We start from the raw sequence: 25,117 nt of genomic DNA, 5'->3' as shown, positions 1-25,117 counted from the left end.
GAGCGTTTGATCCTTTCAACAAAATAGGACACCCTCATTCTAACTGGTAGGGTACTTTTCATGCAGGCTTCAATGATAGGTCATAAATCAATTAACTGGCCCCACTTATTTCCCTAAATTACCATATACTATAATTGAAAGACTAATTAACACTAAGGACTCTTGTCTCCATGGTCCCTCCCCTTGTATAATTAAATGAATTTTCCCAACTGTATTTTTTACTCTGCTCTAGGAACATGATAAATCCTTTTGCCGATGTTAAAATTCTGGGCCGTTGAACAGAAGACTGAAACTTCTGTGTGCTGTGCCTTGAAGCTTAGGATAGCTGGGTCGTTCTTGATTTGCCACAGACTCAAATCTGCAGTTCCAAATCGCTTACATACTCTGCACGATGCATTTGATCATGGTCTTCCTAGGTGAAAGTATCATAATTAAAATCTACGCAGTGATTTCAAGCCTAAGGTGTCTGGTACGCTTAAAGAATTCTGACCAGTGCTTTCTTGTAAGCACATGTGGTGGCTCTGTGACCTTGGGCTGGGCCCTGAAACTTTGCCTCAATTACTGGAACTAGTAAACAGGGATAATAAAGTGATAAGGCTTAAACGTGAGTTTATTAAAGTCCTTCGCATATTTCCTGACTTATAAGAAGCATTCGTTATCATCGTGGAGTGAGGTGGTTCCCAGTGCCCAGGGTCCATTTTTCTCCGAGCAGAGCTTAAGCAATGCTCAAGAGACGAGAACGATGTCTCTCCTTGTCTTAAGTGGCTGTGTCTTATGAGCATGCTTGCCTAGGAACAAAATACTTTCTAAAATCATCCTTATTTTACTACTTTCCAGCTTTTACCTGTATTCTGTCTTCTTGCTTTAAAGAAATTAGCTGCTTCCACCACAGTCTTTGACAGCTGTGAACATTTGAGCATTTCTGAAAATGTATGTCCACTGAGCTGTTGTCTGGAATGTCTTGTTAGGTCATTTGCTAGATTAGAAAACCAGACAAACTCATAGCATTATTTCTAAGCTGGGATCTGTTTCAAAAATCTATTGATGTGGAGGAAAATACTGAGCAAAGGTGGTAACTAAAATGTTTCTGTATCGCTTTCTGGGGTGGAAAGCGGACCGGCAACAGCTTATTTAGGAACCACAGTGGGCAGGAAAGTGGTCCCGGGTCAACTCTTCGATTTGCTGTCTTGATGGGGGAAGCATGATGAGCGCATCTTGCTGGCTCATGTTTTAGGGAATCAGAATAGCACTGATGCTGCCTTTGTCGTGGGAAAATGTCAGGGAGGCCCGCTCTCAGAGGAACTGCGCCAGGAAGTGTGTGCACCGTGTTTCTCCTTCTTGCATCAGAGGCGGCTGAGAGCAGACTCCCAGCTTGCAGAAAACTCAGATGGCTTCTTGACAGAACTTAATAGACTTCGTTTTTGCATATACAGGATAATTCAGTTACTACAAGCGATCCCCTTCCAGGACTGTATTTTTTAACTTTTCATTGTTGGCACCCAGAAGATGCTTACGAACAGTAGAGAAACTGCTTGATTGTATTCCTGGAAGAGCTCTAAGCGCATTAGTGGCAGGAATGTTGCAAGGGGAATGGTGCCCATCAGATGTTGCAATCTCTCAGACTTCGTAAAGAGATTTCATTTCCCCTTCATTTTGCATGGTTTGTTATCACACAGAATGGTGTCCACGAATGGCACCTGTCCTTGGGATCGTCCTCACACCTGCACTCACGGGGTGTGCGTTAGCCAGGTTCCTTGTGCGTGCTTTGATGGGCACACCAGCTTAGGAGTGTGTAGCTTGATTAGACTGAAAGCTAAGTCAGTCTTGAGAGCTGACCTGTGGCATTTACGTATCTAGAATGCAGCGGATCTAAAAGGACAAACGATCCATGTGATCAAAGATCAGGGTGGGCCTCTGGAAAGTTAGGCATCAATGCTAATGAGGATGTTTTATCTCTACTTTCTGGGCTTATTTTCTCTCTGTGTCTAACTGTGGACAGTGGGATGAGAATTTATTGGAATATATGTATTTTCTTAGAGTAGTTCTGTCTGGAGAAGATAACATTGACAGATATGTCAGAATAAAAAGTTAATCGGGCAAACAGACTTTTTATATTTGGTCTTTTGATTAAATTGCAAGCCTGGAATATATGCATATTCATTAAATATATGTATACACACACGCACACAGTCCTGTGCATAATAACGTTTGAATCAACAACAGCCCACATTTATGATGATGGTCCCATAAGATTAGTACCGTATGGCTAGTTGTGTAGTAGGCTCTACTGTCTAGGTTTATGTAAGTCTACCCTATGGTGTCTGCACAATGACGAAATCGCATGATGACGCATTTCTCAGAATGATTCTCAGAATGTACCCCTGTCATTAAGCAATGAACAACTGTATATCTATTTGTATATATACTTTAATTTGAGTACTTCTAAAATTGCATCTCTATGTTGACAGAACATATTCTTTTCATATATGTTGGAGATTTCCATATATGTTGAGAATGCTCTTTAGATATTCATACAAATAGATTTTTCCTTATGATCCATGATCTTGTGGCAACAGAAGAGAATATTCTTAGATTTTGTGTAATAACAGAGCTCATTTTTATTTCCTGAATTTGCCTCACATTTGCAAATACTTTAGAACACACATTAAAATAACGTCTTACTTTTGTGCTGGACTGTCGCTACCCAAAAAGCCAGCATGCATGTATTTGTGCCAGGAGTTCTTCAAGCGCTGTCACTTGCAGTGGCTGTGGACAGCAATCTGCCATCACTCAGCGTTCATCTGGGGTATGGAGTGGCTTTCATATTGGGCAGGTCCAGGGCTTTTTCCTTCATTTAATTTCGGATGTTGAGCTTCCAGAAAGCCTGACAAGGGGCAGTTTATTTATTAATTTGTTTATTTATTCAATAAATATTTGAGTATCTGCTCTTTGCTAGGCACCAGGGTAGACCACAGTAGGAGAGGGATGAACTTACAGGTACAGTTCCTTTTCTGACCACACTTAGGCCGACAGACAAGAGGACAGGTGAATATAATAGAAAATGATAAATGCAGCAACTGAGAGAAACGTTGGGTGTTACAGCAGCATCAGACTCGAGGCGTCAGAGAAGGCTTACAGGGAAGAAGGTGAGCTAGTGTGTGGAAAGCAGGACTGAAAGAATTTGGGCTTCTTGTCTATGGGCAGTGGTGTGATTTAAGTTAATTAAATTAATTGATTCAAATACTTGAGAGACCACACTGAAGAAAGTGTCAGGGAGGAGAGGCTGATAGATCCGTAGAAGGCGATCGCAGGATTCAAATGAGAGCAGATGGCGGCCTGAACCAGGGCTTAGAGCAGTGGTGGGAGAGGAGAAGTTGATGTTCAGAGAATTCTGGAAGACAAAGTCAAAAGGACGGTTGAGATGTATATAGGGATTCAAGGATGGTACCCAGGTTTCCACTTTGAATAGTTAGTTAGATGTTAGGTGCCACTCACCAAACAAACAAATAGCCAGGGAGGAGCAGGTCTGGAGGAAAGGAGAGTTCACTTCTGTGCTTGTTCAGTTTGAGCTGCTGGGGAGAGATCCACCCCCAGGTGAGCAGTGAGGTGAATGACTCTTAAGCTCAAAGAAGACATCTGGCTTGAGATAGAAAGTTGTGAGTCACCAGTATGTTGTATGCAGACTGTACTTTAGGAGGTGAGAGTGAAGGAAGAGATTCAAGGGGAGGGAGAAGAGAGTCAAATTCGGAATCCTGAGGACCACCACTCCTCCAGTGTTTCCACTTTGAAGGGAAAAAAATCCCAGCTATAAATTATGACCATTAAAAATAATTTTCTTCTTCTTTTCATAATCTAACAAGTATGTATTCGTTGGATGAATTTTTTAAGTTGCGTTAGAGTTCCGCATGTTCAGGAATAAAGATGAAAATGTGAATAAATTACGTTGTTCACCTAGACAGCCTTTCCTGGAACCATGCGGGCCAGTGACATTGGTTCATTTCTGGGTGGGTTTCAGATGCCCTCTACTTTGGCCTGGTATAATCTGTCGTGCATGCTCTAACGTCTTGTTAACCACTTCTCAGCCCAGCAGCAGATGCAGCCGGCAAGACGCATCTCCTTCTCCGTCAGCATCTCTCCGCTCCTCCTTAAGTCTAAAACTCTCTTTTCTCTTGGCTCTTCCTATTCCAGTGATGAGGATGAGGAGTTGCGTAGTAAGTAAGCCGCTGTGGTGTCCACTGGCTGCTCTCCGGGGTCTGGCCAGCACTGAAAAGGCTGTAGGCTCCGTACTAAGAAATTGTTGGGGACTTTCATCCCCTTGCATGCCGTCATTTCTAAATCATTGTCCTCGTGCTTTGCTTTGAAAATTAATTGGGGTAAAACACTTTTTGTCTTCTGTACACTAACTGCACGGATCCAGTGACCTCATTCCAGGGCATGAGATATTGTCCCAGAACACAAATATCTTCAAAGGCCTAAAGGGTGTGCTCCCTTCCCACCTTGTACCCTTTGTCATACGGAGACTAATTTCACAAAACTTCACATTTTCCTTGTTTTGCTTTTTTGTCTCATGGGATGGGTGTCTAGAGGTCCATCTGTGGTATTTAAAAGTTAATGTTAAACTTTTTCTTCTCACCTTTTCAGACCATTTCTTAAAACATACCTTTCCTTTGGGATTAGACCCCATGGATGAGGGGGTGGGAGTTCTATATTTATTTTTCTCCTACTTTCCCTCCTTTGGAACTTTTATTTTTTCTACCCATTTTTTCTATTATTCTCTACCCAGTAGGTTTCAGCTTCAGTAAACTTGGAAAGGAAATGATTCCTCCTCGTCATGAAAATCACTGTTCTCAATTGTGGAAGATTTGTAAAACGTTCTAGGATTGCTACTTTTAATGGAAAAACCGTGTCTAATACAAAGTTTAAATAATGAATTTTCATTTCGCATAACTCAGTGAGTCTCAATGACAACATCCACATGATTGAGTGCTGTAATTCCCTACCACTTGCTGACTCTAAGTTTCCCAGCAATATTTAAGTATTTGATTATTTAATATCTAAATATTAAAATTTAATATTTAAGCAATATTAAGCTCAGGGTAACAGTTTTGCATTGTTCGTAAAGGAAAGTGTAAGGCACAATAACACAAAGTTCAGTTAATTTCCTTTAAATGGAGGTGTTATATGTTCAGTACTTTTTTCAAAATTAAAAGATGTTTGGTAAATAGCCACACAACACGATATTCACTTTACACCAGTTGTAATAGGAGAGAAGTTGTGAAAATCCACTTTCAACTTAGTGTTCAGAAATTCTCAAGGCTGTTTCATCTCAAAGGATTTGTAATACACTTGGAAATAGGTCAGCACAGCAAAAAAGAGGTAAAGGAGTATTTCTTCTACCACTAATATAAAGTCACAAGGGCACTGGTTACTCGTTTAATCCGACATGATGAAATAGTAAAAGTATAGAAACTTGAAAACGTTTGAATCAAGTATCCAGCAATCCTCAGGATGTGTTCCTTAAACTCAAAAATACCAGTGAGAATTAGGTTAGCGGGCCGGGGGGAAGGAAGAAAAAGAAGGGGTTGGTTTATGGCCAAATCAGTTGAGAAAACTCTGGGTTAAAGCAAATTTTAAATGCTCCTGTGTACTTTGTCAGTTTCCAAGGCCATATTCAATATACTGTGCTTCTCAGACTTGCTAACCATGAAACTCCGGTATGTTCGTGCCTCTGTATAACATCTCATGAGACTGGTGTTCCGTGGAACACACTTTAAAAAACATTGACTGTGTCCCCATTCCAGTAGTTGTAACTCTGAATGTAGTATATTAGGTCTGCAGGTTATTTCTTGCCTTTAAAAAGACGTCTGGTTGAAATATGCTGTTTACCTGCAATAATGCTTCACAGGCCAACTTCAATGACAGATTCCTTTGCTTTTGTCTGTAATTATATCATGGAAGTAGCATTGGTTATTTTCTGCTCTTAGATGCTCTGAAAACTTGGTGACACATAGGAATTTCAGAGGCATTGGTAGATCAATCACTGCTTTCGGAACTACATCTAAGAGGTCACAGTAAATGAATTAAAAGGTTTTCAGCAGTGGAAAACTTGGAAATCCTTATGGGAGTCGTAGATCCTCCCAGTACTCAATCACACACTTGTTCACTTTTTAATTTATTCAACAGAAACCTGCTGGGAGCTTATTTTGGCCAGGCTGTGTGCTGGTTGGTATTTTTCTTCATTTTGGGTTTTATTTTCATTTTGTTCGTAGTACTAAGGTGGTAACTTAGTAGATAATTGCTTAAGTATACAACGGAATCCTGGCAGTGTGAGAGAATTTAATGCCGCCTGTATCGTTCAAAGCTCCTTGGGTGGAAAAAGTTTTAAAGCCACTGATCTAAACCACACTCTTGGTTTTTTAGGTAAGTTAAGGCATCCTGAAGTTAAAATGCTGATGATTTCACACCTCGATCATGCAGAGCCGAGGGACAGTTCCCAGATCTTATTCTTACTCTGCTCATCTTTCTCTCTTACCTGGTGGTTGTCACCATGCATTAGAAGTGAAATAGAAAAAGAGCCTAAGTAAAAGGAAAAACTGTAGAAAGCAATCTTGAATACTAAGAATTCGTCTTTAAGTTTCTTATGCATTAATGCCACCTGTTAGCTGTTTAAATTACTTAATAATAAGTACAATTTCACGTTTCTATTCAGAATCTAGAACAATTTGGGAGTTTATGAGTTTCAAATGCTGGTAATCTGGTAGTGGAACATCTCCAAATCTCGGTCAAATTACAGTTTTACTAGCAGTAATCTCAGAGATCCTTGAAACCAACCCGAAAGAGAAGGAGTGTGTTTTGTCCACATTATAACAGTAGTTACGCCGAGCATCCTTTGTCTGCCTGGAACCGTACACAGAAAGTATTTCTATACCTGATCTCCTAAAAGTCGGGAACCATCTATTGCTGTGTGGTTGAGGCTTTCCTCGAAAGTAGCTCAAACTTTCACAAGTCATAGGTAAAATAGTAGTACTGATCCTGCTGTTTGTTCTCCTTATTGCCCTGCTGTCTGACTGAGCCTTAGTTCTTGTTGGTTGTTTTATTTTGAGGAAGATTAGCTGTGTGCTAACATTTGCTGCCAGTCCTCCTCTTTTTTTTTTTTTTTTTTTTTTTTTGCTAAGGAAGACTGGCCCTGAGCTAACATCCATGCCCCTCTTCCTCCTCTTTATATGTGGGACGCCTACCACAGCATGGCTTGCCAAGCGGTGCCACATCCGCACCTGGGATGTGAACCAGCAAACCCCGGGCTGCTGAAGCGGAACGTGCGCACTTAACCGCTGCGCCACCAGGCTGGCCCCCAACTGAGCCTTAGTTCTAATGACCTGCTTCAGGTTATGGTTTCATGGTGATGGAAGGAGGAAGAATGCATCTGCCAAACTTGTTTTGTCAGTGTCAACCTGGGAAGAACTCTAGCGTCTGTTTTATCTTCCTCATTTCAGAGATGAGGAAGTGAAATCCACAGATCTCACCCCAAATTAGTGAGAGGGCCGAGACCCTATAAAGCAGCTCTGATGCTCTCTCCCGTTCCCTAAACCATTTCCGAGAATGCTCAGGAAAATACCAGGTGTCCATTAGCTGGATTTTTAGTATAGAAATATATGAAAACAAAATTAACAGCATACAAAGTATGACATTTAGTTTTTTCCTGTTTTATATTCTTCCTGTGACGTCCTCTCAGAAAGATGGCCTGCGGAAACGGAACATTGCTAAGAACGGGAATTAAGCATGTTCGATGTCTGTTTGAACTTAGAAAAAGTGATTTGGGGTTTGTTCAGTTACTTGAATCCTGGATTAAATTTTTTTTTCATGGAAAATTCACTCCCCGTTGCTGCCTATTTCCAGTTCTAATTTGAGGATTTCGTGTTTAATTTTTCCTTCTTCCAAACCCTGAGGAGGAGAAGGCACCCCCCACTGGCTTTCACATGCTGCTTCTGCTTTCTCTGTGTCATCGTAAAAATTGTAAGCACTTTTTCTGTCATCAGTTGAGATCCTTTTGTTCTAACTTTTCCTCTGCTGCTCTTGTTTCCTAGACTCGCGGCCCTTCCACAGCACCAGTGCCAACCTGACCGAGAGGTACTGTACGTTTGTTTCGTTCCTCCTTTTCCCCAGGTGAAGGGAAGGAAATCCAAAATGTCTTCTGGCATTTAAGGAAACTAAGTTCACTGAGCTCATTGGATTCTTACTTCTTTGAGTGATGAATTTGGAATAATGGTTAGAAGTCATTTTCTAATGAAGGCTATATCCTTTTTAATTAAAAGTTATTTTCTTCTGTGTCCATGGATACAGTACACAGCTCTGTCTGAGTGAGTGAGTTGGTTCTTCACTTGAAGCAGGCAAAAGATTTCTGTTTTCACTCATTGTTTATTTTTAGATTCTTCTTTTCATCCTTGTGGGATTAAATATTCCAATTAAGCATAATTGGTGTTCTGATTTTGCCCTGCAGTTTGTTTTTTTTTGAAGTTGGTATGCTTTTTTGGTGGGATTTTTTTTTTGTTTTTTTGGTGAGGAAGATTGGCCCTGAGCTAACGTCTGTTGCAATCTTCCTCTATTTCGTATGTGGGATGCCGCCACAGCATGGCTTGATGAGCAGTGTGTAGGTCCACGACCAGGATTCAAACCTGCAAATTCCAGGCCGCCGAAGTGGAGCACACAAACTTAACCACTATGCTACCGGGCCAGCCCGTCCCCTGCAGTTTTTTTAAGTTGCCCTCCTTTTCGCAAAGTCATCAGTTATGACTCAGTGATGCAGAAGTCTCTTAATATGAATACTTGTCTTTGGACTTCTGTCATATTTTATTTATTTTTTGTCCTTTCTGGAGCAGCGGTTGTTAGACCATTTCCCCTTTATCTTAGTAACAGACTGCTTTATTTTGTAAACAATGCTTTATAAATAGACTTCTGTTACTGAGGAGGACCCTCGTGGTTGTGCTCCTGTCTGCCCTCTCACAGAGGCCCTTGAGGTAGACACTACTTTTCGGTGCAAAGGTTCTAAACTAACCGTTCTAGAACACCTAGGAAAAGTAGTACAAATAGATTGCTTTTCTGTATAATGGATTATATACACAAGTGCCCAGCGTTCCTTGAGGAAATGAACCTTTGTGAATTTGCTAAGGTCCAAGTGTGTCCATCATGGATGGACTTAGATTTTATGTAGGCTTCCTGAACAAGTGGATTGGTGCATCTGGACTGTGTGGAACTCCTAAAATGAATCTTTCTACACTCTGCCTTAATTCTGCCTGCCATTCAGTATATTCCGTCCTAAAATTCTGCATGGCTGTACAGGCACACCTTGAAGACATTGAGGGTTCAGTTCCAGGCAACCACAATAAAGCAGGTCACACAAATGTGATAGTTTCCCAGTGCATTAAACATTATGTTTACACTATACTGTAGTCTGTTAAGTGTGCCAGTAGCATTATGTCTAAAAGAAATGTGCATACCTTAATTTAAAAATATTGCTAAAAAATGCTAACCATCATCTGAGCCTTCAGCGAGCTGTGATCTTTTTGCTGGTGGAAGGTCTTAAAAACACAATATGTGCCAAGTGCAGTAAAGTGAAGTGCACTAAAACTCGGTATGCCTGCCTCACCAGTCCACGGCGTTGGTTGTCCAGCGTGCTGTCAAACTAAACACAGTGTGATCTCTGCTATTAGGGACGTTGCGTGTGCATTCAGTCATGAAAATTCCTGGTTTGCAACCTTCATTAGCAAGTCAGTCATTCCATCAATGTGTGGGTTTCTTTTCACGCACCTGTTTGATGCAAAGACATTTGTAAATTGAGTGCTATTTTAGATTCAGAAATTTCAGATAAAATAATTAATGAACAACTGACAGGCCCCGATTAACATCAGATCACTGAAAATCCGTTAGTCAAATGTTAATAACTGAAAGAAGAAAAGTTAGCCAGGTTTTGGCAGCAGAACATGGGCACTGTGGGACGTTCTATTCTTGGATGTTATTGTATAAAACCTCTCAGGAGCCTCTTATGCCACTTCCCATTTTCACATAAGTATATAAGTTGGCTGTGAGTTGTGGCTAAAATCTGACAATGAGGATTAGAAAGAATTATATATAAGGTGTGTTAACTTTTAAAAATTAACTTCTGTAATCTTTTTTAAAAATCTTCTTGTTTTTACTTAGTATAACAGAAGAGAACTATGACTTCCTGCCACCAAGCCCCTCCAAGAAGGATTTTGAAAGGACAAGGGGAACAAAAGTCAGCCGTACGTTCAGCTACATCAAGAATAAAATGTCCAGCAGTAAGAAGAGCAAAGTAAGTACGGTCGTGGCATTCCCGTGTGACCACTCAGTTCGTCATCAGTAGGCTCCAGTCGCAGCCTGTATCACACAAACTAATTGAACAATGGGAACACATGGAAATAAATTTAGAGATACTCTCCGAAATAGCCTAATATTTGAAGAAAAATAGCAACAAGAGGTAGTACCACTAATTGAGTTTTTCTTATATACTAAGAGCTTTCCATATATTATCTCATGTAATCCTTTCCGCTTCTTGTAAGGTGGATGTTATCTCCCTTTTCTAGGAGTGGGGTACCTCATTTGTGGGAATGTGGGCAGAGGTTCAAAAGTAAGAAAGTAAAAATCACCTGTAGTAACCCCACATAAAGATAGCTACTCTCCTAATCTTTTTTCCCATGTATTTTGAAAAGAAAGAAAAGGAGTTGACTTTCTTATACTGATTCCCAGTGCCAAACCAAAACGGATTCCATTTCACATCAGTGGGGAAAAGCTTTCTGCCTCCCACTTCCTACACTCCATTCACCCTCCACACAACCTCCAATGAAAGAAAGAAGTGAAAAAAAACCCTGGAAATCAAAGAGCTCTTGCCAAGGAATCACTATATATACACGTGCGTGCGTGTGTGGGGGGGTATATACATACACACTGGTACGTAAATGCATACCTCGAGGTAAGGGAAATAAACACTGAACTCAAGAATATTGTTGTAAAACTGCGCCTCCCCGTCTTCTTCCTCCCCCACCCCCCAAAAACACAAACGGCTTCTTAGCCCTCACTTAAGTGGGCTGGAGGAAATAGAGCCAATGTATTTTACAGAGTTTTGTAAATAAGAGCTCTTTCTTTTAGCGAATGCTAGATTTGGTCATCACTCAGAGGAATTTTTCCGCAAAACCTGCTTCCGGAATTGTGTTTTCTCTATTTTTCCTTCCCGTGTGCAGAATGGACCGGAAATGGGCAATCAGGAGAAACAGGAGAAGATGCAAAGAATCTAGCAAGTTGCTTCTGGAATAATCACTTATTTAAATACTAACTTCATACTTAGCCTTATTTTCTAATTCAAAAGAATTAAGGTTGAAGAGGGCAGAATGCTTCCCAGCATTCTACGTATTAGCAGCAAGGCTTAAAATAGAGCCTTGTCTATTTTACTTACCACTGCTGGCGTGGACGCTGGTTGGCATCCACAAAAGAAAACCTCCTTGGAAAGATCAATACAAATTAGCCAAGTATTGGTGGGTGACTTCTGTGGTCTCAGCATTCTGCTAGGTGCTAAGAAGCAGCTAAAAGAACTGAAGCTCATGGCCTTTACCTTGAAAAATTTTATGATCCGTTTGGATGGTTTCAAAATGTTTTTCTTGTTTTTTATTTTGTTTTTAAACTGTGGAGTCTTTTCTTCAAATGAACTTGTAATAGGAAGACAGTCAGTAAGTGAAGAGTCCCCTTTCCATTCATCTCCCCAGTGACGTTGACCCTCGGGGCTGCGCAGTGAATGCTCCACTGATCACGGTGATGAGACCATGCGGACAGACATGCACGCAGCGTGTAAGAGTGGATTTAGGAACTGGAGCCTGACCTTTAAACAAGCCTCATGCCAGCCTCTATTTTACAAACTGAAGCCCAGAGAAATGTGCTTCCGGTCACAGAACTAGATAATATTAAGGCAGAACTCTCTTGTGGTCTGACTTCCAGAAAGTACTACTCTTCATTTCATGCTCTGTCTTAAACAGAATCTGTTACTGAACAGTATCTTTTTCTTTTTAACTTTTTTAATTATCTCAAAGGACTGGAGTTTGCTAGTCGGAGGATGAAGAGAAAAGGGCAGGAGAAGAGAAGGTAATTTGTGTTAGAGCAGAGTCTGTCAGCACTGGCAGAAACCATATCACTTGACCTCTTGCCTCTGACCATGTCCTTTGTCAAAAATGACAACACTCTTTTGCAATAAGACTGGTTCCTCTTTCAGACTTGGCTGCAAGATTTGATCTTTGGGGGCTTGTGCTGTGTCCAGCAATGGAAAGTCTCAAAAAATTACAAATCGGTAACCATGCATTGCAGTCCGTTTCACATTATCAAGTGTTTCAGAGTGCCCCAGTGACCAAATACATTAGGAAGTTTGAGTCACCTTTCGTAATTTACTAGCAAACTTTAAATAAGGTTGTTTTAGAACTTCCCGTGGAATAGCTCGGCTTTTGTCAACATAGCAGAAGGTAGTAAGAAGCAGGGAAGCTAGTAATCAATACATTTTGTGTTAAGTTCCATTAAATACCTTGTCTTTATGTGCCGGGCGCCCACAGTGGAGCTTTACCATATATGAATGTTTTATTCTCTAAACGATAACGTGAAAATTAACTGGATATTAACTTTTCATAGCATAATGATGCATACTCTGCTGTTTCTCTTAACTATTGAATAATATTACTTCTCTATAATGTTAAAAAATTGAAAGTGCTGCTATAGATGTTACCACTAATTTTTTAATGCAAATAATACATTTTTACTTCCTTTAAATTATCTTTTAAAGAGATGCTATTAGAGATCATCTAATCTACTTTTATCACTCTTGTACAATTTAACTGTTCTTACTTCTTTTAAAGGAAAATTTTAAACATTTACTGAAGATTGTATTAAATTGACACCTCCAATTCTTAGTAATGGTTTAGAAATTCCTCCTTTTCTTATAATTAATTATTATATATGTATTCATATAGAATAGTTTATAGTTATTAACCTAGATATATTATAGTCGATACGTTAAATTGGGTTAACATACAACTCTTAAATAATAATCAAAGGAGCCAGAAGTCAGCCACAAGGCACCAAATTGTTCACATTCCTGGGTAATAAATTTTGCTTGTAGAATTGGGTAATGTATATATAGGATTTGAGAAATTGAGTACTGATCCTCCACGTGTCCTTCGAGAATTATCAGTACCTGGCGTGAGTTATTAGACAAATATATTGACTGTTTTTTGAAAGAGGAGAGCCTAAACAGGAAGTCTAACAGGAAGACTGGCTGTTTCTGCTTTTGTCTTATAATATCTTCGAGAGATCGCACTGTTTCCTCCTGAGTGAGTTAGCTTGCTACAGAGCATTTAAACACGAATGTGCATAACGTTCCCCTTCATGAAGGGAGTCGAGTCACCCTCTCTAAACCATCCTGTCACTCTGGGTTTCTTTTTTCTAAGCTTTCCTCTTTACAGATGACTAGGGGACGGTTAGAAATGTTGTAGACAAATTCTTAATATGACTCGAAGTAGGCATTTTTGGACTGTGCAAGAGTTAGATTCCTGCACAGCTGCTAGAATGCTACGTAAATTAAGGCGCTCGGCCCCGGCTCCTAGCTCCTGTGGTCTGTGTAAAGAAGGACAGAACCCACCAAAGTGCCTGCTGGAGTAAAGGAGTGTTTGCAGAGGCTCAAGTCAATGTTAGCTATAATGATCTGTCTCGTTCATTCTCTGATTAAACATCTGCAGTGTGACGGTTGCTTAATCACGGCATGGTTCCCAGTTGTCCAGAGCGTTCTGATTTTTTTATTGTAATTCCTTGTCTGAAGCAGTAGGTTTGGGAAAGTGAGAAGTCATTTTCCTTCGTAGTATTCTAGTGTAGTTGTTGCCTGCATCTTTGCCTTTAAATACTCTCAGCTTCTGTTTCCCCAGCACACAGATAGAGTGTTTTGGCAGTTGTTAAAACACAGAAAAGTCAAATTTCCGAAAACAACCACTCACCAGTTTACCGCAAGCAACTTCGCTAACAAGTTCTCTTAGGAAGCTTACTTCTTTTTAGAAAATGAGGATTCTGTTTTTAAGTAGACGCGTTGCCTAATTTCGTGTTAACAAATTGGCCTCAATCCTTGACCAGAGTTCCATCGTGCATCTTCAGCACCGTCCATACAAGCAGTGTTTTGGGGCATTGGTTTGGTTTCATTTCCTGTGTGCTTGGTAACCAGGCTGGTTGGCTTTCCTGGCAGCATTCAAACAGTTAAGCTCGTCTTAAGGAAACAAGAGGCCTCAGCCCTCCTCCTTCCCTTTCTCAACCAGTCCCTGGCTTCCTCTTGCGGCTGCTCTAATGGCAGCTCAGGGCTGCTGGGCTGCTCCCCGCCGCACGAGCCCCTCCTCCTGTGACAACACATCTCCTGGCATGGGGGTCGCATCATGTCGGTCAAATGGGGTCCGTTCCATGAAGTACCCCTCATATCAGTGAGATTCATGGGACCAAAACATGGGGAGGTAAGAGTCTCGCTTCTTTAAAGCACTAAATTCTAATCAACTCAGAAAGAGACAGTGCAGTTTCTTGTTGTGTTTTGTTCTTATCCTTGAAAGAACTAGTTTGGATTGTTACACAGAACGTGGAAATTATTTACTGTTTATTCCTATTTAAAGAGCATTGCAAGGCTTCAGAGAATGAGTTAGTTGCCGTAGGAGATTTTTTTTCAACTCTTAGAGCATGCTTGAGCTTTCTGGAGCAAAAAGTCAGAGGCTTTTCAGTTTAACATTTTATGCATGGAGAAGCCTTCAGCACAATTTAGTTAAAAGAAACATTATTTGAAAACATTCCATTTTTTTACTGACTTTTGTTAGTTATATGTACTTTAGTGGTTACTAATTTTTCACTCAGAACAGTTTCCTGTTTTGTAAAGTGAAGTAATTTGTTTTTCTCCCTTCTCCTCTTGTTATTTTCTATAGTTCTAAAGTGTAGTAGTTCGGCTCTTAGATTTTTATTATTATGTGTTAACAAAAGACTCCACACGAATCATAGACTTAGCAATCATTCACCATTTCAGTATAGTGGATGCGTTCTGAATAGGAAGTCAGAAGACCTGGATTCTGATTTTGACTGCTGATCATTTGCTGTGTGACCTTTTGTGAGTCAACAAACCTCTCCAGCCCTTGGCAGTACAGAGTAGTCAATGAGAGCTGACATTTAGAGTCAGCCGGATCTGGATCTTAATTCCAGCTTGGGCAGCTGCTGGTGTGTGGCCTCAAATGCAGTAGTGAACATCTGTGAGCACCAGTCTCCTCAAATGAAAAATGGACATAACAACTAGTACTTACTTCATTGGGTCGTTATGAGAAAATACATGTGAAGTGCTTACTACTGTGCTTGGCACATAGTAACTCTTCCAAATTTTAGCTCTTACTTACTATCTTCTTCTTCTCAGCTGTAAAATGGGAAGCCTAATGCCCACCCTGCCCCCTTCAGAGTTATTGAATCAGATGGAATAACGTGTGTAGAAGGCATTGCTTGGAAATATAAGGTGCTTAGTAGTTGAGGTGATCACTAACTTTGGGGTACCCATTTTCTGAGGAATGTTTTTGGATTACAATAGTATTGTATTCCCTGGAAAATAGATACCCCAAAGTTAGCGATCATGACAGCTACTGAATGCACTCTTCCTACCTGTGAATTGTAGTTCATGGTCCAGTCGGTTTGAAAGGAAATTATCAGTTGACGTTGGTCACCCAGCCCGGTGCTCTGCTCACAGTGCTTCTCTGAAGGACCTCTTGTGGAGAGCATGGTCAGAGCCCACCGTCCCAGCCCCCAGGAGCAGTGCGCCCCGGAAATGCTCCTGACTACTTTAGATGTTTTATTAAGGGTCTAGCCCTCATCAGTATTTCTTTAAGTTTTGAGAGTTTAAATTCCTCCTCCCTCTAATTTAAAAAATGGGCCCAAGTTAATATCTGCGAACCTTGAGATTCTGATTAGTAAAAACTGAAAATGTTTATGTGGAGGATATTTAATACCTCTGGCTAGAGTAAAGGAGAAAACAGATGTGCCCTCACTCAGGGATCCGTGACTGGTGTGAGGAAGTCAGACAGGAACCTCAAAGGGATTTCTCGTGCTGCCCAGTCATCTTTCCTCTCCCTCAGGCTGGTCCCAGAATTGCTGCCCTCCTTTCTTCTGCTCCTGCCTGCAGCTGGCCCTAAACTCATTGCTTGCTTTCTGTGTGGGCTGTACTTTGGCTTACTGGAGGATGCATGGCTACGCCAGACTCCTCCTCGAATACCAGAAGCCTCTTTCCAGTGTTGGTCCTTGGGTGTTTTGTTTGTCCATATAATCACTGAATAAGCCACTGACAGAATTGTTCAGCCTGCCCAATCTTTCCTGTGGGTTTTCTAATGTAGCTTGGATGCTCACAACTTAATAAAATAAAAAAATTGGTCCAGAACAGTGTTCCTAACTTTTGTCCAAAACATTCACCACCCACTGTGGACCACATGCCATCTGGGTGCCCAGGTAAAGGAAAGGCCATCTACTGTTCAATTAACTGCTGATTCTTTTCTTTGGCAGGAAAAGGAAAAAGAGAAGGATAAAATTAAGGAGAAGGAGAAAGATTCTAAAGAGAAGGAGAAAGACAAGAAGGCTCTCAATGGGCACGCTTTCAGTTCCATTCCTGTTGTGGGTCCCATCAGCTGCAGCCAGTGTCTGAAGCCTTTCACCAACAAAGACGCCTACACTTGTGCGAGTAAGAGACACGCTTCTCTCTGTAAGATGGGGCTCTCGGCTCGGGAAAGCTCATTTCTGGCTTCCTGTCCCCTTATCTGTTCCTCGTCTATGTGGAGAAGTAGCCCTTTTTCTAGCTTTCTCTAAATATCATTGGAGACATAAATTCTAGATCTATAACATACAGCCTATCTGTTATTTCAGACAGCCTGAATCACAAATAAGCTGTTTTGTTGTCCCTAAGCCACTGCCTATTCCAAAAGTCTGTGTCAGCATCAAAACCATCTTGTAGCCTCAAACCCTAAAGCTACCCAGCCGTCCCTTGTCAGGTCTTACGTGCTCATTGTTTATTCTGGTGCTTTGGTATGTGCTTGGCCATTTACCAACATCAAGACGTGGTGGCTGCCAAGGGAGAGAGTACCTTTGTGTGCAAAGATGTTCCGTATTGACCTATTGCTGACCTGCTTAAAACCACCTTCAAGCCGAGTCTGTTAACTGAGCATGGTTCTTGGTTTTGATAAGCTGCTGGAAAACAGAGGTCGGCTAACTTTTTCTGTAAAGGACCAGATAACAAATAGCTTAGACCTTGTGGGCTGCACAGTCTCTGCCACAACTACTGAACTCTGCCATGATAGTGCAAAAGCAGCCATGGGCACTACACAAGCCAGTGAGCATGGCATGACCGTTCCAGGAAAATTTCATCTGCGGACACTGAAATTGGAATTTCATGTAATTTTTGTGTGTCACAAAACATTAAAAATACTTATTTTTTTCAACCATTTATAAATGTAAAAATCATTTGTAGGTCATAGGCCGTACAAAAATAGGCTGCAGGCCAGATTTGCTCTAAAGGCCTTAATTTGCAGACCCCTGGTCTAAGGCATTATGTCTCAAAATTTTATTATTGCGCAGAGAGAAAGTACTAATATCCATAGCACACACCAAGGTGAATCAAGGAGTCTGCTTGTGGTCAGAAGTGACCAGTCTGGAGGTCCAGCACTCTAGTCCCGGCCCACTCACCCAGAAGGCTGAGGTGATTGGCGTCATGTTATGCCTGTAACCAGTTCAGACAAAATCGTGACTGATTCAGACCCCAGGAAGCACTTCTCAGACCATGATGTCATGGCATTGTCTTGTCTTCAGTCATTTGTGTGGAGCATCCCAAGTAATTACTAAACATAGTTAACATTGTGAAATTTGACGTTTTTAAAAGTTTATTTGAGGAGATTAAAGTTACTGCAATAATAATGTCCACTCACTTGCTTTCTTGAAGAGAAGAGAGCGAGTGGTCACAGCCAGCGCCTAGTCCACAGCCTGTCTTCTCCACACGTCAGCTCTGGGAACTTTTTAAATGATTGCACTTATCACACACATTCTTGTAAAATGACTTTTATGGATATATTATAGGCCAGATGTTGTGTGCACCCCTATTAGTTTTACTGTCCTATTTAAAAAAAAAACAAACTTGATGGGCGCTCTCGTCTGAATCTTTATGCATCCTTGTGGGCAGATGTATCGCACATTTGTGTCCTCCTTCCTGTGTGACTTACCAGGAAATTGAGAACTTACTCCAGTGTAGTAATACGTTTTGTGTGACCTCTAGGAAACAAGAGCCTGTCACTCACTGTCCGGGATCCACCAGCGTTTTTCTTGTGAAGCCCAGGTTCTAATAGGACTCATTCCTAGGACACCAGTTGAATGTCTCCAGTTTAGTCTTCAGTCGCTGGACAGTCTCCTCTCAGTGCCAAGGTGACTTGGTTGCCGAGGGCAGGAGTCCCCGAGCTTCTGAGTGTGTTCATGTATCCTGAGAACCTTTCAGCCTGCTCACTGGGTATATATATTTAATGTAAAAGTTACACGTGTGTCCGATACTGTAGTTAGAAAGAGCTCGTTCTAGGGAGAAGAGAAGTCAGATTTGCCATCTTCTTGTTGGCTAATTACTTATTAGTCTTCTTAATGGTACCTTAGATCCATAGTTTCTTTGCAGGAATTTGTGTCAGTCTCTTTTTCATTTTATTTCAGTTGAAGCTAAAAAAAATATGATCCATAAGCTCACTTAATTGAGCTGTAAATTTGCATCCCTCACAACATGCTGAAAGTCAGCCAGTGAGGAAGGGCACCACCACTGCACATCCCTAGCCCGCCTTCTGAGGACGTCTTCTCAAGAAACCTCTAGTGTCCTGTGTCGAGAGGCTGCCTAACAGAAAGGCGGAGTGAGGCACCAGGACATCAACCTGTGTGTTAACTCCATCTCTCTTTTAGGTTAAGTCAATGTAAACGAGAGCTGTAGAATTTTCCTCCTGCGTTCCAAAGGATTGTTTTGCATCCTTCCTACAAAGTGCCTGTTCTCCATTTGGGGAGCACTGGTCTCAGAGAAAAACAGGGAGAGATCGTATTTTTTGATTGGCAGGATGAAATTGACATTCAGAGATCTTCATCAGTAAAGCAGACTGAACACCTGCTTTCGGCTATAAATCATAAAAATGCTCGATAAAATATATTTTTTAAAAAACTTATGCATAACAGAGCCTGCAAAAAGGAAGTTATCTGAAGGAACGCATAATCAGAACAATGGAGCATCTCTCCCAGTTGGGGAGAGGATATGTGGCCTCAGGGCACATAGTGGGAGCTGGAACTGAGACCCCTGAGTAAAATCAAGAGCTTTAAAGACTGTGGCATCCATGCCCTGGGCCTTCAGAAGCAGTGAGGAGACTTGCTCTCCCCCCGGGATCCTGAGCGAGAACTCTCCCTCGTATGTCAACCTGGGGTCTGAATTTACACCATCTGTATGTACTAGAACCCCAAAGTAAGATGTCTTCACTAGAGTTTTAGTGAAATCCCAGCCTAGGAATGATGAGACCCCAAGGGACTCCAGCTGAAGTCAATACAGAACTGTGCACCCGAGGGTCACTGTGACACACCAGGCTATGTAGAGCTTCCCACGGGAGGAAGAAAAGTCCTATAAAGCTGAAGCCAAGCTTAAAATAAAAAATACATTGGGGCCGGCCCAGTGGCGCAGCGGTTAAGCTCACATGTTCCACTTTGGCAGCCCAAGGTTCGCCGGTTCCCATCCCGGGTGCGGATCTGCACACTGCTTGGCAAGCCGTGCTGTGGTAGGCATGCCACATATAAAGTAGAGGAAGATGGGCACGGATATTAGCTCAGGGCTAGTCTTCCTCAGCACAAAGAGGAGGATTGGCAGCAGATGTTAGTTCAGGGCTAATCTTCCTCAAAAAAACAAAAAATAGACACCACGTAAGCAAGTAAACCTCCATGAAGAAGGGTTAGTGGATGCACAGGCAAGAGAAGATGTTGAGAGTTATTAAAAGGTTCAAATGAATAGAATGCCTAATGAAAGAGGAGAACGTAGCAACTAAGGGGCACGTCTGAAAGATAACTGAATAAACTTCAAGAATAGAAGTAGTACTTAAAGGATCTTCGTGGAGAATTTTCGGATATTTTAGCGTCTGCATTATCAGTGAACTGTTCTGATTTATATTTGTTTATCCAGGAGGGAAATGGCTTCCACTCTGTCTCTGCTCTAGTAAGGAGAGAGCTGCGTGAATATTCCAGGGAATCTTTGACTTCAAACCAGATTTATTTTCTACATTTAACTCCCAATAATTATACTCTTGAGTTCCTGATCTTAAAGGAAGTTATTCAACAAAGATGAGTTCCCCGAATTCTGCACGACACTGTGTCCGGTATTTTGGCTCATTCACAAGCAGCTCATCAGCAGGTGTTTACTGAGCAGCAGTGTGTACCAGGCACCCTCCTCGGGCTGCTTACACCATGGCTTATAAAGAGAGTTCTCAGAGTGTTATCCTTGGTTTTTACCCATTGCAGCTTTGTTCATAATGTGGACAGGTTAGAAGGAACCTAGATATTCATCAATAAAATATAGTATATTCCTTAGATGGAATATTGGGCTGATGCTAAAAAGAGTAGGCTAGATGAAGAGTTGGCAGACTTTCTGCAGGAACTGGCAATGAGTGTGTTAGGGCTTGCGGGCTGTCAGGTGTTTGTTGTGACTACTCGACTCTTGTAGCACGAAAGCAGCCACAGATAAGACATAAAAAATAAACATGGCTGTGTCCCAGTAAAACAGTACTTACAAAAACTGGAGATGGGCGGAATTTGGCCCACAGACGGTGGTTTGCCAGCCACTGGGATAGGTCTGCAGGTCTGGGGGTCTCCAAGACATGTTGATAGGTTGAAAAGGCAGCAAATAGAACTGTATTATGATCCCGATTTATAGAAAACAAGTAAGCAAACAGTAATTGTTTATGTAAATATACAAGAACATCTAAAAGGTTATATATCAAACTATTAATTTGAAGGAAGAGATTCGATGGGGAGAGGTTGAAGGGGGGGACTAAGTTTTTATTTTATACTTTTGTGTTGTTTGAATTTTTAGAATATACTTACATTGTTTGTATGAGTAAAAACAAGATGCAAACCTTGGATCACTGATAGTGTCAGAGGTTTTTCTGGTTATTTCTCAGCTGGTCTCTGATAAAAGAGCAAAATATGTTGATATTTGATTTAAGAACTTAATGGACAAAGAGCAAAATTATTACTGGAAAACAGTCGCCTTGAGAAAAGACGTATGGACAGTTGCCCATCACGGTGACTGAAGCACCAGCTTAAGTAGGAAGCAGTATAAGTGGTTTCTTCCCGCTCTCAGTTCTGGACTGTGACGTGAAATGTTATCAGAAGGTTTAGGAACAAAAGAGATGGACAGTCTTCTCTGAAAACCCAAACACTCTTTTTCTTGTGCTATAGAGAGCAATAGGTTTAAGAACCGTTGGTGTATGATTATAGCGAATGGATGACTCTTCATGGCTAGCTCCAGGCGGCTTTTCAGTTTAAATTCAGATTGGAAAAAGTTGTCTAAATTGTATCACTATATCTTTAGCCTTCTAGAGCCATTGATTTGTCTATATACATTATTTCTAGGTTAAAAACAGTTGAGTTTTGCCCTCCTTGCCTGTATTATTGGTCTACCTTAGATGATAATGACTCCGAATTAAACCTGCAACTGTCATCTGATTGATTGTCAGATAGGAAAAATATCCACTATAAACATGTCCACTATAATGTAGCACCTCTTAACCACAGGCATCCTAAAGCCATTTTTGTTTTCTTGGTGCTTGTTCCTGTTAAACATAAATAAAAATTCTCTCTTGCTGGTCTCCCTCCATGATGACGCATAGCTGGGACACCGTAGGTTGTCAGACGTGTAGTGTGCTATACTGTGTGCTGGAATTGCCCCTGGAGAAGGGGCATCTGCACTACCTCTTGGAGACTTCCACGGCCCAAGGACACCGCAGCAGCCCGTGGAGAATCACTTGCGTGGCGTCTGGGACCAATTAGGAAAAACTAAACGTAGGAAGTTTGAGACTTGGAGACTTTAAGTTCTCAGCCACACATCAGTGTGGGAAGTAAATAGTTTAGTAGATAGGGCAGAGGTTTTCAGGAATTTTTTGTGGCACTGATATTTCGGAAGTTTCACAGATTTTTGAGTTGATATATATTTTAAACTGATTTTAAACCTGCATAAAAAATATACATGCTCAAAAGTGTAACCAAATTTTAACATCAACATGTTAACTTTAGCTATCAGCCTACATGCTTGTTTGTATTTTTCCTTCCACCTCTAATTAATTGAAAAGTATAGTGTGATTGCAAGGCAAGCCATTTTTTTAAAAACTGCTAATATTTGCACCTTGTTATCTATGTGTATGAAGTTATTCTCTATATTATATATTCTAAATACAGAAATAGATGCCGAGGTACGTGTGTGAATGTGAAGTATCAAATGTACCTCCGATTTCTCATTTTTAAATCCATCAAAACAGCTTCATTGTTGTCATTTATTGACTTTAAATGTTAAAATTGTAACTCAAAAATCTAGACTAAGTATTTCACATACTTGATGGCACACATTGTAGCAATATTTTATTTTCATTTAAGACTTCTTAAAAGTAGAAAACCAGTAAAATAGCAGAATGGCTACTAGTTTTATGTTACCAGTGTTTATAATAAGTAGGATGGGTCTCCTTTGGTTTCACTTGTAAATTTGAACGTTAAGTCATCGGGAACCAGATCATTTCAGCAGCAGTGTGTCATCACTGGAGTCTTTTCTGCTGGAGGGTTGGTTTCAGTATCATAATGTCCCCTTGCAGCGGTTCTTTGATTGATGGTAATAGCTTGATCTAACTAAAATGTCACAAGTTATCTTAGTTCCCCCTGCTCAGCAAAAACAAAGAAACGAGTTCATGTTTTTGAAATTTAAACTGAAAGAATCAGACAGCAAAAAGGAACAGTGTGATGGGACCTGAATGTTACCCTAACATGCACCTAAGGTGCAAAATACATGTTAAATTTGCATACCACCCCACCTCAGAAACTTCCGAGCTCCCTGCTACAGCTAGAGTTGTGCACTCGGCTCCCGAGGAGGTGTTGAAATAGGCTCAACATTTAGTGCTAGCGTTAGGGTTTGTGTGTGACAGCCTGCCACTTACAAAAAGAAGGGGAAAAACAATTGAGATTTAAAAGCAAAGAAACGACATGTAGTCATCTCCCCAAAGGGACAAAAAAAAAATAATTGGCTGATTCTTCCCAGCTTCCTGAAGAACAGAGCCTGCGATGAATGTTTGTGTGTATGAGGCACCATCTGTTATCTTGCAGGAAGTGGAAAATATGAGTAACTGGGGGACACGATCTTTTTTCCACTCCCCTCCCTCCGTCATTTGCAGGATCTTCCCAGGAGTTTTGGGAAATGCAGCATCCCTCCAGTTGGTCGTTCACCTCCCAGGAAACCCTTGTGCTCTTAGCTTCCCTTTTTGGTTTAACGTGACCCTGCGTGCTGCCCCCTGGAGCCTCAGACCCCGAGTGGCTGCTCAGTCAGCTTTGCCTTGTGGTTTAGATAGCTCAGCCGCATAGGCCATCATGATGACGTGTTATGGTGGCCGGTATTGATTTGCACCTGTCTTCCAAATATCTTTAGTCGCTTTAATATATACGTCTGCATGCAAATACTAAGAGACGCAGCAAGATAGAATGTTTTTAAACAAAGTAACATCTTGTGACTCCATTGGATTACTCCTGGACCAGGCTGAGTTCATAATTGTGGGTGAAGGCTGAGTCCATTGTGTGGACTTCTGTGGAATGGTCGTGATCACAAACATGGAAATAGCAGAGAACAAATCCGCCATGTAGTTCCTTTGCAGTCTTCCCCTGGGAGAAAACCAGCAGTGGAAGCAGAGACTGAAGGCCCTTGTCAGGACTCCTTAAAGTCATTGAATTTAGGAGAAACCTGGCAGATTTGGGGGGTTTTTTTGTTCCTTAGCCAAAACTCTACTCTTGCTTTAGGATTAGGTGACTTTAGCTGGGGAAAGAGAGGGGTGTCTCCAGCTCGTACGGCTTCGTTTCTGTGAAGCTGCCCTTGAATGATCAGCTGTTCTTTCCAGCTGCCACCGAGAACTTGCTCTGGGAGCACTGGAATCTGTTATGTTTGGGGTTTCGGATCTTGCCAGTCGTGCTGTTTTGTTTGCTTTAAACAGATGTAAAATGATACTGAGATTATTGCTGATTTATGTTCTGTTGTGTTAGCAGCTTCTGAGTACTTTTGTGGTAGGTTGTTTCCCTTGATTAAAAAAATAAACAAGTAGACCAGCTGCAATCTAAGTAGGAGACACAGGCTTTAGAATGTCTGTGATGCTTAGGTTTTGCTTTGGATTTTTTCCGGAAAAGCAGCTCTCTAGATAGACGGTTTTCTGGCATTTAGAGTTCATTGCTTATGTGAGATAGTAAAGTATATATAATTGATTAAAGAAAGGTGACAAAGAGCCTGAGGGATAAAGTCAGTTCTTATTCGAGCAGAGCACTTTCATTTTGTTTCCCAGTGTTCTTATGAAAACAGCTGTTATATGAGCCTTCAGCTGAGATGATTGGGCTCCTTTTTGTGGCTTCCCTCCTGTTCTGTACATCAGGACTGTGGTTATTACACCAGCTACCAGGAGCATCTACGTGCCTTTTGTATCTGAGCTCAGTCAGTCCAGACCAGGAGGTGTCTCAGACCCCCCCAAGGATGTTAAACGAGAAGTTGCAGAGAGAATTTCGGAGCATGTATCTCTAAATTGTTCATATTGGAATGTTTTTTGTTTTTGTCGTCGTTTGTTTTGTTGTAGTTTCTTGGTTAGGGTTGAAATGACAGGAAGAAGTTACCCCTTTCTAGCCTTAAAGGTAACTCTTCAACCTGTATCCTTAAGAAGGATCAGAGAGGTTTCCCCAGATCGATTTTGCTGGTCCCATCTGTCTCTGGAAGTCAGAATAGTCGGAACTCATCAGCATGTTCCTGATG

The 25,117-nt window shown here is 41.2% G+C and overlaps 1 protein-coding gene across 19 annotated transcripts in view; it reads left to right on the top strand.

Annotated features, from left to right (window-relative positions):
• The window catches only part of AKAP13 (A-kinase anchoring protein 13), a 326,473-nt gene that overhangs the window by 261,315 nt on the left and 40,041 nt on the right, over nt 1-25,117 (top strand). For 7 of the 19 annotated variants that reach the window (XM_070495782.1, XM_070495781.1, XM_070495771.1 and 4 more), the window contains 4 exons: nt 4,083-4,211; nt 8,085-8,127; nt 10,195-10,327; nt 16,597-16,792. In XM_070495782.1, coding sequence (XP_070351883.1) covers nt 4,083-4,211; nt 8,085-8,127; nt 10,195-10,327; nt 16,597-16,792 — 501 coding nt within the window. The remainder of the gene's footprint in view (nt 1-4,082; nt 4,212-8,084; nt 8,128-10,194; nt 10,328-16,596; nt 16,793-25,117) is intronic. The other 12 variants (XM_070495797.1, XM_070495791.1, XM_070495786.1 and 9 more) reach the window with 3 other exon arrangements.

Source organism: Equus asinus, chromosome 2 (assembly GCF_041296235.1).
Source record: "Equus asinus isolate D_3611 breed Donkey chromosome 2, EquAss-T2T_v2, whole genome shotgun sequence".
In the NCBI taxonomy this organism is placed as follows: domain Eukaryota; kingdom Metazoa; phylum Chordata; class Mammalia; order Perissodactyla; family Equidae; genus Equus; species Equus asinus.
This window is presented reverse-complemented; position numbering and strand designations above follow the sequence as displayed.